Source organism: Dromiciops gliroides, chromosome 2, assembly GCF_019393635.1.
Source record: "Dromiciops gliroides isolate mDroGli1 chromosome 2, mDroGli1.pri, whole genome shotgun sequence".
Taxonomy (NCBI): Eukaryota; Metazoa; Chordata; class Mammalia; order Microbiotheria; family Microbiotheriidae; genus Dromiciops; species Dromiciops gliroides.
The window spans coordinates 108,293,329-108,308,991 of record NC_057862.1 but is presented as its reverse complement, the minus strand read 5'-3'; the positions used below and the strand labels follow the sequence as shown (position 1 = coordinate 108,308,991).

Here is a 15,663-nt window from a genome sequence, read left to right as displayed (position 1 = left end):
TTTGGTAAAGATACCTGTCTCCCGCTCATTTTACAGATGAGGAAACTGAGGCAAATAGGGGTTAAGTCACTTGCCCAGGCCAAATTTGACCTCAGCTCTTCCTGCCACCAGGCCTGGTGCTCTACCCACTGCACCGCCTAGCTCTCCACTTCCCAAGGCAAATAAATACCAAACAAAGGAGTTTAGATTTAATCCTAAAAGCACTAGGAAGCCCCGGGAGTCTATGGAGGAGGAAGCGCAACGAGATCTCAGAAATTTGGTAAATTCCCTTTGGGTTTTGCTCGAAGAAGGGATGGCAGAGGGGAGTCCACGTCACCAGAACGACCAAGGGAGGAGAGAAGGGGATAGGCTGTGGGGGGCCTGGGAGAAGGAAGCATGGAGGATGGCTGAAGGCGAGGGGCCTTCCAGGAAAAAATACGGAGGTTCCGTGAACTAGACAGAGCAAGGCTGAAACTTGATCCTCGTGACATCGGGTATGTAGGTATACGAAATAGGGGCACAAATCAAACATTTACTGACACATTTTTCGCGACCCCACATTCAGCTCCGGGTCCCCAAATGGGGTCGCGACCCACAGTTTGAACAGCTTTGCTCTGAAGGCTGAGGTTCTAGGTTCAAATCCTGCTCGGATGTTAAAGGCCTCTAGGACGTTGGGGAGATCGCTCGGTGCCTCGGTTTCCTTGTCTGTAATTGGGCGGTTGGCAGAGATGACCTCCATCCGTTCTGCGCCGGAAGATGGTCTCTGAGTCCAGTGGATGATTTGACATAGGGTGGACGCAGCTTTGGGGGAGCATTTGCAATGCTACGGGGCCTCGACGTCTGTGGGTGGCTCTCCCTTAACGGGGTGGCCAGCCCTAGGGGCGTGGAAGGGGGTGCAGATGGGCCAAGGAAAGATCCTCCGCTCCCTCAATCTCGGCTATCGGATTCTAGCACCTCTAGCCAGGAAGCCAACAAAAACACGCTCCTGCCACGCCCCGTCTTGCCCCGCCTTTTCCGCCCAACGGACCAATGGCGTCTTCTTCCGAGTTTGGTCCTGGTTCCCGCCACGCCGGGAGGAGCCGGGGCGTGGATGCCGAGGGAGTGTCCTCGCCTCCCTAGTGCGCGTGCGTACAATGAGCCCGCCCGCTCGCTCTCGAGTCCCGGCGGGAGGAGGTGGGCGGGGCAGGTCGCGTTCTTCTTCTCGGGTCCCGCGGAACTGCCGCCTTAGGTGCGGTCCCAGGTCCGAGTGGGGAGAGCGCAGCCCCCTCCCCGAGCCGGGGTCCGAGTCCCGCTTTCCCCGGGGTCGGAGGCTGGGGACGCAACCCCCAAACCCAGGGGTTCCCGAAGCCTCACCCCGTCCCCCGGGAAGGCTTCTTGTCTTGGCCCCTGCCCCCGGGAGGCGCTGGTAGTGATAGCGCTCATTGGTAGTGACGGCCGAGAGCGGGCGCCTTTGTGCCTCTTGTTACCATTCGTTTCCAGCCACATAATCGAGCGCGTTTCTGTTTTGTCTCCAGAGTAAACGACCCATTTCCAAGATGGAGACGGAGTCCCCTAAAGCTCCCTCCTTACCCGCACCTCCCAAGGCCTGTGAGACTGTAAAACTCTCCCAGAATCCCCGTTCAGCCAAACAGGTAGGAAAACCGTCCGTAGACTTAATGCCGGCCCGACCCGAGGCCCGGGCCAGGCCTTAGAGGTCCTAAAGATCCTCCCAACCTAAGCCGGCTCCTCGAATGCCTAGTCTCGGCGTTCAAGGCTCTTCGCCTGTGGGCTCTAGTCCGTCCACCTTCCCGGTCCTATGCTGCTCCCCCTGTTAAGGTCGCATCCAGAAGTGACTAGTTAAGAAGGAAACGGGCTCATTGGAGGGTAAGTGACTTGCCCAAGATCACACAGGTATTGAGCATCGGAGGTTGGATTTGAATTCAGGCCCTCTGGGCCGGTGCTTCCTTGTTTACGCCAAGGGTCTGGCCTTTCCTAGGCTTGGAAAAATCCCCTTCAAGAACCGACGCTTGACATATTCTCCAGGAGGACTTAGTTCATAGAGGAATCTTGAGGGTCCCCCGCCCCTGATCTGATTTTTTCAGGCGTTTTTCAAGGGCCATTCCTTTGCAGTTATACTTTTTCCTGTGTTATTTAGAATAATCTTCCCTCCCTCCCCCACCCTCTTTTAGATTATAAACTCTTTAGAGATAGGAGGCAGCTAGGTGGTCCAGTGGTTAGAGGGGTTGGCCCAGAATCCGGAAGACTTGAGTTCAAACCCAGCCTCAGACACTTAAGTAGCTTAGAGACCCTGGGCAAGTCACTTAACCTCTATTTGACTCAATTTCTTCAACTGTAAAAGGGGATAACAGCAGCACCTCCTTTTCAGAGCGCTTTAGCATAGTACTTGGCAAAATACTCATCTTCCCCGCCCACCTAGGCAAATCTTTAACTTCTTGGAGCTGAACTTTCTCTCCTTCTATAAAATAAGAGTTGGACCAAATGATTTCTAAAGTCTCTTCTACCTATGCTATGTAATAAACTTTTGGTGATCCATTGAGTCAAGGAGCATACGTTCTATTCCAGGAGAGTTAAAGCACTTTGCAAATCTTTAAAAAAAACTATATGTATAGTCTTAAGATGCCAAATCTTCATCTTCTCTGTAGGTAGTGAAATCCTTTCAGTTCAGTAAAAAGCACCTACTCTGTGCTTAATAATTATGACTGATGGGGGCAGCTAGGTGGTGCAGTGGATAGAGCACCGGCCCTGGAGTCAGGAGGACCTGAGTTCAAATCCGGCCTCAGACACTTAACACTTACTAGCTGTGTGACCCTGGGCAAGTCACTTGGCCCCAATTGCCTCACTTAAAAAAAAATTATGATTGATGTGTGTGTGTTTAGTCAGTTAACAAAAATTAAGACCCATTTAGGTGCTAGGCACTGTGCTAAGGCCTGAGATACAAAAAGAGGTAAAAGACAGTTCCTGCCTTCAAGGAGAGCACAATCTAATGGGAGAAACAATCAAACATATGTGCAAGCAAGTTTCATTCAGACTAAATAGGAAATAATTAGCAGAGGGAAGGCACTAGAATTAATGTCTTCCTGTAGAAAATGGGATTTTAGTATGGACTTAAGGAGATAATGAGGGAGAGCATTTTAGGTATGTGGAACAGCCAGAGAAAGTACTCAGAGCATCTTGATCGTGGAATAGCCAGGAAGCCCAGTGTTTGGATGAAAAATAATGTGGTGGGGAGTAAGGTAGGAGAGGACTAGGTTTAGAAGGGCTTTGAATGCCTCAAGAGGATTTGATGTTTGATCCTAGATTCAATAGGGAGCCACTGGAGTTCATTCAGTAGGGGGGTGATATATGATCAGACCTGCACTTTAGGAAAATCACTTTGGTGACTAAGTGGAGGATGGATTGGAGTGGGGGGACCTACCAGCAGGCCATGGGAATCGTTTAGGTCTGCACTAGAGTGGTAGCAGTGTCGAAGGAGAGAAGGTATTGGATCTGAGAGGTATTTTGAAGGTGAAATCACCACCGTGGCAACAGATTAGATGGGGGGGGGGGGCGGGGATGAGGTATCAAGGATAGCACTCAGGTTGCTAACCTGAAGGGCTGGTAGGGTGACATTGACCTCTGCAGTAATAGAAAAGTTAGAGGGAGGAGGAGGACATGTTAAATTTAAGAGTTCTACTGGACATTCAGGTCAAGATTTCTGAAAGGCAGATGAGATGAAAGATCAGCAGAGAGATTGGGTCAGGATGGGTAGATTTGAGAATCATCAGGATAGAGATTAAATTAAATTAAATCAATGGGATCAGATGAGATAACCTAGTGGGAGCAGTATGAAAGAGAAAAAAGTCCAGGATGGAAGGAAACTTGTAGGACAAATACAGCTAGAGGCATGACTTAGATGAGTGAGGAGTCAGTAAAGGGGACTGAGAAGGAACAGTGATGGGTAGAAGGAGAACGAGGAGAGAATAGTATCTCTCTTGTACATATATACATACAAACATACAGTTTTATATATAAGATTTTATATATATACACATAAATTTAAGATTCTATATATGGCGTTTTAAGACTAGATACAGCGTTTTAAGATTTGCAAAGTGCTTTAACTTTACTGGAGTAGAAGTGTTATCTCCATTTTAAAAGGAAATTTATTGATTTACCCTTGGTAATGCAGCTAAATTTGAACTGGGGTTTCTCATTACTGCATGTCCAGCACTTCACTATATTAAAGCAAAATACATCCATTGAATGGATCACTAAAAGTTTCTGTTACATAGCATAAAGTATAAAGTAGATCATAGGATTTAAAGTTAGAAGAGATTTTAGAAATCATTTGATCCAACTCTTATTTTACAGGAGAAACTTCAGCTTTTAGAAGTTAAAGGATTTACCCAAGGTCAATATTGCCCAAGGCAATAAACATGATTCAGACCTAGTGCTTTTCTTATAATAGCATGATACCTTTCTTAAACATACTGCTTGGGGCAGCTAGGTGGCACAGTGGATAGAGCCCCAGCCCTGGATTCAGAAGGACCTGAGTTCAAATCCGGCCTCAGACACTTGATACTTACTGTGTGACCCTGGGCAAGTCACTTAACCCCAATTGCCTCACCAAAAGCAAAAACAAAACACCATACTGCTTATCATACTTAACTAAAAATTACCAGTTGTTATTTTTTGGAAACTGGATAACTTCTTTTGGTGTTATCACAGAGTTACTTCTGTGTCATATGTTGAACTACTACTAGGGTTATATGTTGATTTACTAGAGTCCCTATCAACTTGGATTCTGTGATTATTTTTTTCAGATGAGAGAATTTGACCTTTTTTGAATGCTTTTTTTTTTTTTTTTGGTGAGGCAATTGGGGTTAAGTGACTAGCCCAGGGTCACACAGCTAGTAAGTGTTAAGTGTCTGAGGCCAGATTTGAAGTCAGGTACTCCTGACTCCAGGGCTGGTGCTCTCTCCACTGCGCCACCTAGCTGCCCGGTTTTGAATGCTTTCTTGAATCAGTTTTGTGAATCACCAAAAAGGGAACTACATTTTCACTTTTACGTCTTACTCTGTAACCTTCTGATGCGAGACAGTGTGACCTCCCATAATGTAGATTTTAAGGTTTCTTTCTCTGGATTAATAGGGATTGCTGCAGTAGGGTGTATAAAGACAATGCATCTGGCATCTAGTGATATTTGCCACATAAGTATGATATTGTTTGAGTGGCTGCTTTATTTATGTTTTTTAAAGTTTTAATGTTAGTTTTGGTTTCTTCTGTAGCTGATGAGTGCAACACTTAGAGAACGATTAAAGAAAACAAGAAGTTCATTTAATTCCTGTCATGCTGTGGCTAAACGTCTTAAAGTAGATACTGAAAATAACTCCACCACTTCAAAGGAAGCAACATCTTCCACTGGTGAAAGCTGTTCTGAGTCTCTGGAAAACTGTAAAAACATGGAAAAATCCTCTGAAGAAGATCTGTCTTTGAAAGACTGCTTAAAGGATGTCGATGATAGAAGCAAGCCCCTCGTCATAAATACTATGCCAGATAATCTCCCCCAGATGGTTTCAGAAGGATATAATGCTGGCAAGCAAGGATTGCTTGAAGAAAAGATGAAATTGTTGAAGCAAATTCAAGAGAAGGAAGAGCTTCTTCGAAGGCTAAAATTGACCAAAATGTATAGGTCAAAGGTAAGAACTTTGAGATTGGCTGCCCAAATATGTAACATACTCATGTGCCGTATTTATTAGGGGATATGACTTTTGATAGCCTTATTTAGAGCAGATAAACTGCTAGAAGCCCACATCTCTCAAATCTTGTACTTGGAAAGTTGATTTTTTTGAATGAACCTTAAATGTACAAGTTGATATTTATTCCTATTAAAGGTCATTTTATTAGATCTTTCCTAACATTCTAACTAGTTAGAGCCAAATGTTCCATCATTTGCAGCTTTGTAATTTATCTGTAAATTTGATAAATCTACCATCTTTGCCTTCATTGAGTCATTGAAAAAAGTGTTGAAAAGCACTGGGCCAAGGCCAGATTCCTGGGTCCACCTCTAGAAATCTTCATCTAAGTTGACATCAAACCTAAATTCACTATGCCCATGTGTTGGGACAGGCCTAATGCTACCACCCTCTTAGTTCAGGTTCAGTTTGGGGATGAAATGAAGCACTCATAAGTCACTGAACAGTTTACAAAAGGAGGTTTCCTTAGCCCAGACAGCAAGGTTATACAGCAAAGAGGCAGTGACACTTAGATTCTAGAGACATCCTCCCTCATCTCAGACCCACCTCCACCCTCAAGTGGAAATGTGTTGGGTTAGCTTGGCATGGTGTGGTGATTTGCTCACCCTTTTGATATGCATCAAGTCTGAAGGGCCCCAAATTCATTCTGGGTAGGATCTTTTTATGCTCTTAGGTGACCAGGAAGCTCTGTCAGGGGAGAACGATGTCAACCAGGTCACTGGAACAATTTTGTTAGCTTTTAGGGAAAACCTGTCAGGAAACCAGGGAACCCTGGTCCTATCACATCATGATAAAATTATTTAACCTATTTTTTTTTTTTAAGTGAGGCAGTTGGGGTTAAGTGACTTGCCCAGGGTCACACAGCTAGTAAGTGTTAAGTGTCTGAGGCCAGATTTGAACTCAGGTACTCCTGACTCCAGGGCCGGTGCTCTATCCACTGCACCACCTAGCTGTCCCCCATTTAACCTATTCTTAATCCACTTTTTTATCCAAGCCACACTTCTCAATCTTGTCGATTCTTTTAGTATTATCCTAGATTTAAATCACTCAGAGCCTGGGTACTTAAATTTACCAAATTTAGGAGCTCTCTTACTTATCTTAGGGTCAACTCTTATTTGCTTGGTTTTTTGGGTTTTTTTGCCCTTTCTAATCCAATGTCCATTCTTGGCATAGGGGGAAAAAGCATTAAAAGAGTTGAGTAAGGTCTCTTGATCCCTTTGTCCTTTACTGTCCCATGTCCTTTCTCTGATGTTCATATTGAACCTTCTTTATTCTTCCTCATTAGTTTATCTAAACATTTTCTTATTGTCACCCACAGCTTTCCTCACTAGCTTCTGTTCATTCTGAACCTTAGTGCCTCGGATACTAATCTTACTAGTTTGTGCCTGGCTTTTATACTCATCCTCAGTTATGTGGCCATGCTTTGTGACCTTCTGTATAAAGCTTTAAAAATCTAAGTAGCTCCAAATGGGTCTCTTTAGCCAGTTCCCTTTTTTTTCTCACTCAAACTAGTTAGGTTTGTGCTTTCAGTATTTTCATTCTTGAGAGCTTTCCATCCCACTTGTACTCATTTCCTCTATAGGGTTTTGTTTGTTCGTTTTGGAGGGGCAATGACTTGCCCTGTGTTACATAGCTAGTAAGTGCCAAGTGTCTGAGGTCGAATTTGAACTCAAGGCTTCCTGAATCCAGGGCCAGTGCTTTATCCACTGCACTACTTAGCTGCCCCCTCCTCTATAGGGCTTTAATCCATTTGTTCACTGTTGAAAACTTTTCTACAGATTGCTGTAAAATTCTTGTCTTCTGTTTTTGCTGAACTATAGGGTAGGGATCTTAACCTGGTTTTCTTTTTTGAGAACAAATTATAGGATTGAGTGGTGACTTTCCTCCAAAGTTCCCATTATACAACTCTTCTTTATTGATCTGAATCAGATTCAGAATGACAGCTCCCTGGTTGGTTACCTATATTTTTGTGAATTTGAATATAAATATTGGAGGCTGTAAATTATTGGCTCCTCTCTTGGATTTGTTCCCTCTGAAAATACTGGAAATCTATACTTTAATTCTTCCTATGTGGAATTTTGTTAGAATTTTTTATTAATGCATTTTGTTTTTTACTTCATTTCTAGATATTATCTTAGAATGAGCCTTCTCTTGTCATATTTCATTCTCAGTTATCAAGAAAAGAGTAAGCAAAATTTTCTCATGCTTGTTGGCAGAGTGAAGACAACTGTTAAAAATATTTAAATTCAAGGCTAAAAAGAGAACAGAAAGATCATCTAGTGAGCATGTATGTATTAATATATTCTATGCATTGTACTAAATGGTGGGTGTGTAAAAATAGTAAACAAAGTCAGTCAGTAAGCATTTTTGATTGCCTGCTGTGTACCAGTCACTATGCTAAGTGCTAGCTATACAAAGTAGTGCAATAGACTCTCAAGAAGCTCACAGTCCATTGGGAGAGTCCTCGTGCAAACGACTGTGTACAAACAAGTTTTATACGGAATAAATTGGAAATAACCAACAGAGGCAGAGATGAGGAGGGAGGGCATTGCAGGCATGGGGAATAGCCATTGAAAATGCCCAGGGCCGAGAGATGGCTTGTTCAAGGAACAGCAGGGAAGCTAATGGCACTGGATCAAAGAGAATGTGATGAGGAGGAAGATAGAAGAAGACTGGAAAGGTAGGAGAGGGCTAGGTTAGGAAGGGCTTTGATTTTAAAAGAGGATTTTGGATTTAATTCTAGAAGTGAGAGGAAGCCACAGGAGTTTATGGAAAGCAGTCCTGCTGACAAGCTATTGTCAGATTGTCCACTTTGCTTCCTGCACAACTCTCGTGAGCTCTTTCCTTGGCCATAGACGTGACGACTAATTTCTTTCTTGTTGCTCTAATTTAAGTTGTCACCCATGTCCAAATCATGTGCCCATTTGGAATTTATCTTGGTAAGTGTAAGATATTAGTCTCTACCTCATTTCTTCCAAACTGTTTTCCAGTTTTCCTAACAATCTTTGATGAATCAGGAGTTTGTAAGGCCTAAAATTCTGTGATGTCTAAAAAATCTAATGTGTGGTCGCCTTAAATTAGAAGCTTTAGCACCAGTCTTTGGGCATTAAGCATTTATTAAAGTATATTAGGGGTTAGGAAAGAGAGATTGAGGAAAAACAGCTTTCATCTCCTTATCTAAGAGAGAGACTGTCCCTGCCGCCAACAGTCGGTTCCTGAATGAAAAGACCCAGATCCTCTGCTGCTTCTCCCAGAAGCCCCCTGTGAAACAGGAAGCAGGGCTATCCTCACCCACAGCTCCAAGCTAATTGGCTGGTAGCACTGATTGACAAGACTAACAGGTGGTTCTATAGGTGTAACTTCTGGATGCCAGGCAACTTCCTGATGGCAAGTCACATGTTTTGGGGTGGTGGGGGTGCTCTGATTCTTACAATGTCCCCCTTGGCAGGATGGTGGTGCTCCAATTCTCACAGGTTCTTGTCCCAAGAGCTGGAATCTTTGAATTTGTCAAACATTAGGTTACTCTGCTGATTTGCTTCCGTATTTTGCATACTGTTCCATGATTAAACTTTCCATTTCTCATATAGTACTAAATTGTTTTGACAGAGCTTTGTAGTATACTTGGAGATCTGGTACCTCTAGTAAAGCAAAAACATGACACAGCAGCCATGTCTAACAGTGTATGGAACATTTACACCCACAGTCCACTACTTCATTATCAAAAAGAGGGGGAGATTAGCTTCCTCATCTCTTTTCCTTGGCTGAGCTTATCATTACAGTTACTCAAGAGTTTAGCTTTGTATTATTGTTCCTTTTTTTTGTTTATGTTTTTGTAGTCGTTTTGTATATTGTTCTCCTGCTGACTTTATCAATTCACACAAGTCTTCCCATATTTCTTGTTTTTTACTTCAATTTTATTTTCACCTCCAAATTCCTTCCCTCCCCATATAGAGAAAGCAAAAAAAATAAAACCTGTTACAAACATAGGCTTCTCTATTAACCATGTCCAAATATATCTGTCTGTCTCTCTGTCTGTCTCTCTGTCTACCTACCTACCTATCTATATCTGCACTCTGAGTCTACCAACTCTCAACCTGGAGGTAGGTACGTGTTTCAGCATGAGTGTCAGATTTTGTGGTTGGTTATTATGTTGATTACCTTTTAAGCCTTTCAGATTTTTGATGGTCCTTACAATATTGTTGTAAACTGGGAGGGGGGAGAGAGGGAGTGTGTGTGTGAGAGAGAGAGAGAGAGAGAGATTTCATTGGAATTTTTTTTGTCCTACATGGTACACAGAAAAATTCTTTAAAACATTTACACTTGCACAAGTATAATGTTCCTTGCCTCTGTGCTTTTCAATTATTGTGGCTAAATTGGGTTTAAAAAAAATTATTGCTTATATATATATATGGCGATTGCACCCCTTTTGGCAGTAAGTATTTATTATTAATTAATATTGAATATCAGTAAAGAATTGACTGCATGGCAGTTTGACAGAAGCAGAAGATCTCAGAGGACTCATGCTGTCTCTCAGAGTTCTCTCAAGCAGAGTTCAGAGAGCAAGCATCAAGAGACAGCATTTAAGCCAACCTCTCATCCTCCCATGGTCAAAAAGCTTTTATTATCTTTTGATAGCTGTGGGGCGTTATACACTGATCGAAGCTAATTGGTTATAGCCTCGTTCAGCTCCATTGATTGACATGACTGGGGCGGGGGTGTCCAGAGAGGGTAAATTCCAGCATTAGGTGCTTCTTCCCTAAACCGCCGAATCAATCTGCATTCCTTTTGTTCACCTGGGCTCATCCCAGGCAGGATTTAAAACTTCCTCCTAAGAATTGAACTTTCTGGGATGAGGGGGAGAGAGCAGCTAAAACTGGGTCTCTGGGTCCCCAACAAATTCATTATTAATAATTATTTTCTCACAGCTGTTCTTAAGGGACCCTCCTACCATTAGGTAGGACTTCTCAAGCTGAGCAGCAGGGTGAAAAGTTGTGGTTATACAGTTCTTCAACAAGGGGCCAAAAGTATCAGTCTTGTAGAATATGGGCTTAGTTACCGGGGATATAAGTTTCTGAGCCAGTAGTTCAGGAATAGGAGACAGCGTTCAGATTAGAATCAGAAGTTGGCACTAAAGTTCAGTGTACAGTGAAATTGCTGTGGCCTTGAGATGGTCAAGATTAGGTACTGGACTCTGCTCTTTCAGAATTTGCCCTCATTCAAACAGGCAAGCTAGTTGCACTATCAGTATTAGGCCTGTCTCCAAGAATTTAAAGGCTCCTGGGTTATGCAGTTTCTCAAGTCTGTCATTCTCTTTTTTAGCTCATATAGTGATTTGAAGAGATTCTCTATCATACACTGACACGTTTCTTATTTCTTCTTTGGGAGCTTTCATCCCAATATCCTAATTTCATCTTTTAAAGGCTTTGTTACTCGTTTGATGAACAATTCAGGAGTTTCTTGCTAATTTGATTATCTTTGGGGAGACACCAGAATTTGTCTTTCTTTTTCAAATGTTTACTTTCTTTTAGCACATACTGTTGATTATATGGTGTCCTTTTCTGGAATGTTTGTTCAGTTTTCCTTCTTTCAAAGGATTATAGCTTTTGAACTGGAAGAGACCAAGGTTCATTAAGTCTACCCCTCTCTTTTTATAGGTGAGAAATCCAAATCCCAGAGAGGTCAAGTGACTTACCCAGGGACATACAGCTATTGAGTGTCTGAGACACTGGAGGAACTGAGGAACTCTGGTCTGACTCCCAAAGTCATCCCATGTGACAAATAGGTTTTTTTTTTTTTTTAGTGAGGCATTTGGGGTTAAGTGACTTGCCCAGGGTCACACAGCTAGTAAGTGTTAAGTGTCTGAGGGGGGATTTGAACTCAGGAACTCCTGAATCCAGGGCCGGTGCTTTATCCACTGCGCCACCTAGCCGCCCCTACAAATAGTATTTTTTAGAAAGGAAAAAAAAGTCAGCACAACTGATTGGCACATTGAAAAAGTCCCAAAAGGTGTGCAGTGTGTAACTTCTGTGAACTTGCCACTTCCATGAAGATGTAGGTTAGAAGTGTCTTCTCATCTCTTCATTCAAGTCCTGCACTGTGCTTTTTCACACTCCTCAATTTCACATGTTAGAACCCCTTAAAGGCTAAATTAGCATCTATCTACTTATATTCTACTAGAAGGCCCCAGGATGTAAACAGGCACATTCCCTGAGGGCAGGAAGATTTTTCTTTTTGTCTTTGTATGCCCAGTGTTTAGTAAAGCTTTGTTGGATTGGATGGTTTGGGGCTTTTTTTTTTTTTATTTTGAACCCTTATCAGAATTAACTATTCCTTGGAAAAATGGAAGAAGTAAAAGAGTAGAAGGATATTTCTTGAGTCTTCTCTTCTACACTACCTTGTATTTAACCACTTTGTGTGTGTTTGTACTTATTAACTTTATATTTATATATATGCTGTATATATGTGTGTTATGTGTGTGTATATATATACACATATATACACACACACAATACACATGTATTATATGTACTTGTATCCCCCTTTCAAATATAAGCTCCTTTTGAGTAGGGGCTTTTTCATATTTGTATCCCCAACACAGTGCTTGGTACATAATAAGCCCTTCCTAAATAAATACTTGTTGTTCGAAACATAGACCCAAGGGAACCAACTACCTTAATACCTTTAACATATATTTTTCAAAATTATAATTAGACATAACATACTCATAATTTTGTTTTCTACTTCAGAATAACCTTTCCCAGTTACAATCATTGATAAAGAAGTGGAGAAATAGTAGCCAGCTGTTGCTTTATGAGCTGCAATCAACCTTGTCTGTGGAGAACAAGAAACTAAGCCTTACTCAGCTGATAGACAACTATGGATTAGAAGACCAGTTACTACATTACAACAGAGCCGAAGAAGAATTTACAGATTTTTAATTCAGATTATTTTCAGAAATCTGCTTTTGAGAAAGGATAGCTGAACTCATAGATATTTCTGAATATCAACAAAAAGATACTCCTAAAGAAAGCATAAAAAATTTATTATGGTTTAAATTGATTGGAACAGTACATTACTGTGATGAAATAAAATTTAGACCATGTAAGTCCTGTGAGAATTTGAGTTAAAGGAAAAAATGAAAATGAAAGCATGCTTCTAAAACAGTCTGGATTATTTCTGTCGATTGATATTAATAAATTGTTTGTTAAATTATTTTAATATTACAAACATGTCTAAAGCCAGACTTATCTCCAAATCCCTGTTTCTATTAATAGTACCGTTTTATTCATTAAACACATTTGGACTTTCATTTTGAGTATTCTAATTCCCTTACCTTTTGTATCCAGTCTCTCCTCAGAGTTTGTCTCTTGAAACCAATTCCCTTTTGTTTTTTGTTTTTTGTTTTTTAGTGAGGCAATTGGGGTTAAGTGACTTGCCCAGGGTCACACAGCTAGTAAGTGTTAAGTGTCAAGTGTCTGGGGCCGGATTTGAACTCAGGGACTCCTGAATCCAGGGCCGGTGCTTTATCCACTGCGCCACCTAGCTGCCCCGAAACCAATTCCCTTTTACATGCTCAGTGCCACTATTCTACTTTAAGCTTTCATTTCTAACCTGGACTGTTGACATTTATTTCTAAAACACAGCTGTGAATATGTCACTCTCCTCTGAAACTAATAGTTTCTAATAACCTGCTGAATAAAGTCTTAAATAAATTTGGCATTTTAGGTTCCTAACTTTATCTTCTACTCCCCTCATTCCTTTGAATGTGACCTGCATTTTTGCTTGTTTCTTTTTGTTGTTATTATTCAAATCTTACTCAATCCAATACTAAATTACATTAAGACTTCCTTGAACTCACAAGCCAGAAGTCATCTCTTTCCCTTCTCTGAACTCTTAGAATTTCTCATAGCAGCTATATATTTCTTTGTATTATAATTATGTGTTTTTTTTCCCCATTCTGGATTGTAAGTTCATTGAGAGAAGGGACTATATTCATATCTGGTCTTAGCTTAAGAGGGGCCCCTGCTTCTCTGTAGCCACAAGAACTAGGAGTCCCCTTGGCCCTAAAATTGCATCCAAGGTATTAAGTGAGTTTGTTGAATGGAATCTATATGATCCTCTTAACAAGTGGGGTTTCATTGGCATAGTAAACTTGCTCTGCAGGTCAGCACTCTGTCACTTGTTGTCTTATAGTTGCCTAGTGCATTGAGAGCTTTAAGTGGTTTGTCCAGGGTCATACAGCCTGTATATGTTAAAAATGGGGCTTAAATTTGGCTTCCTGGTTACATGGCTGGCTCTGTATCCATTATACCACAGCTTCTTAAGAACTAGGGATCACAACCCTGTATGGGGTTAAGTAACTGAATGTGGGGGTCACCAATAATTTGGCAAAAGTAAAAGGTTTTGTGTACCTATATACCCAGGGCCATATAAAAATTTCTTGGGTGAAAAGAGGTTGCAAGTGGAAAAAATTTAAGAAGCCCTGCATTATGCTATGGTTAAGTACAATTCCACTGAGAACTTTGCACTGATAACTCCTTGTGGCATGGAGATAGATTTGGGGTTCTTGCAGACCTTATATGGGCCCTAGCAGGTCCTACACCAATTTGAAAAGGCTTTAAATCTTATCCGTACTTAGCTAAAGACGAAGAAGCTCATCATTACCTTGACTTCAGGGCATGGGGAATCATATTTAACAACTAATATCTTGGGGAGATTGTTTTCCTCCTTTGAAAGCCCTAAGTTCTCTGTCCCACTCCTCTGCACCTCCACACCTCCCTTCTCCATTTTTTTCTTTCTTGATGAAATTAAATGAACTCTTTTTCATCTTGATCAGCCCATCCCAACTTTGTAAGGAATTTAAAGTGGTGAAGCTCACTGCGTTCTCAAACTTGGATGGAGACGATCCCTTTGTCTAGACTGGAAGGCCTCTCCTCCAGGGAGGGGTCACTCAGCCCACCTGTTGAAAAGGGTATATGCATCCTTTGAATTGATAACCCAAGGCTGGGGGCCGTCTGGTATAGCCTTTCATTTTCATATAAAGCAGCCTTCCCTTCAAATCCCTTGCCTGCCTATGTTAAAACAGTATATAAACCTCCACAATCTGTTACCTAGCAATAGGCTGGATAGTTGGATAGTACCTGGGATCATGTTAAATTTTCTTCCCTGCTTCATTGCCTTTCTCTGGTTTCATTTTAGGAGGAATGGGATTTAAATCTGGAGAACTGGCCTTTGTGTTCTCAGGTCTTCCCCTTTGGGGAAAAAATCTAAATTCCATTAAGAGAGTGGTTGCCTTGGTTTACAAGTATAATGACATTTTTGACAACTTTTCAAGGCAATTATAGTGGCTCTGTTATATCAAAGGACTATCCACAATGAGGAGAAACCATGGATCCTTAAAAAATGGTACAGATTTTTATGTATTTGCTTTCATGTGTATGCTTCCTGAACTCCCTTACTGAACACATCAAGACTATTGTATATACTGTTAGTATGATGGGGGGGGGGGAAATGAGGGTTAAGTGACTTGCCCAGGGTCACACAGCTGATAAGTGTCAAATGTCTGAGGCCAGATTTGAACTCAGTTACTCCTGAATTCAGGGACAGTACTTTAAGCACTGCGCCACCTAGCTGCTTGTGTTAGTATGATTTCAAAAGAAGAAAGCAATAGGTTAACAAGTAACAATAATACATTTTATTCTAACAAAACCAAACTCATGAATAGTATAAGATGTTATAATGAATCCAGGCTCCAGTTGTAGTCTATTAAGGAAGAGTTAATATTTTTTAAAAAGTGGTCAATTTACCTCATTGTTGGTTGAACGAGGCCTAATGTGTTTAATATTTTTTGAAAAATTGCCTTGAAGTGCAGCCAAGATGGCAGAGAAAATTCAGAAATCCTAATATTCCCCTCCAAAACACTTGAATGCCTCACATTGAATTCTGGAGC

General features: G+C 41.5%; 1 protein-coding gene across 3 annotated transcripts; it reads left to right on the top strand.

The window, feature by feature from the left end:
- Positions 1 to 969: 969 nt before the first annotated feature.
- Positions 970 to 13,002, top strand: SFR1 (SWI5 dependent homologous recombination repair protein 1). Of its 3 annotated transcripts, none has more exons than XM_043987379.1 (4): positions 970 to 1,103; positions 1,494 to 1,610; positions 5,247 to 5,657; positions 12,461 to 13,002. In XM_043987379.1, exons 2-4 carry the CDS (start codon positions 1,515 to 1,517, stop codon positions 12,650 to 12,652), a joined length of 699 nt encoding a protein of 232 aa, XP_043843314.1. In that variant the 5' UTR covers positions 970 to 1,103; positions 1,494 to 1,514; the 3' UTR covers positions 12,653 to 13,002. The 3 variants fall into 3 exon arrangements, with proteins under 3 accessions (XP_043843314.1, XP_043843315.1, XP_043843316.1); XM_043987380.1 differs by lacking the exon at positions 970 to 1,103 and adding an exon at positions 1,155 to 1,219; XM_043987381.1 differs by lacking the exons at positions 970 to 1,103; positions 1,494 to 1,610 and adding an exon at positions 1,766 to 1,842.
- The last annotated feature ends 2,661 nt before the right edge of the window (positions 13,003 to 15,663 follow it).

Excerpts from the sequence above, each read along its gene's own strand:
- SFR1 (XM_043987379.1), top strand. The coding sequence starts at position 1,515 with ATGGAGACGGAGTCCCCTAAAGCTCCCTCCTTACCCGCACCTCCCAAG. Across the intron at positions 1,611-5,246 it reads ATCCCCGTTCAGCCAAACAG|CTGATGAGTGCAACACTTAG; the intron begins GTAGGAAAACCG and ends TTTCTTCTGTAG. Across the intron at positions 5,658-12,460 it reads CCAAAATGTATAGGTCAAAG|AATAACCTTTCCCAGTTACA; the intron begins GTAAGAACTTTG and ends TTTCTACTTCAG.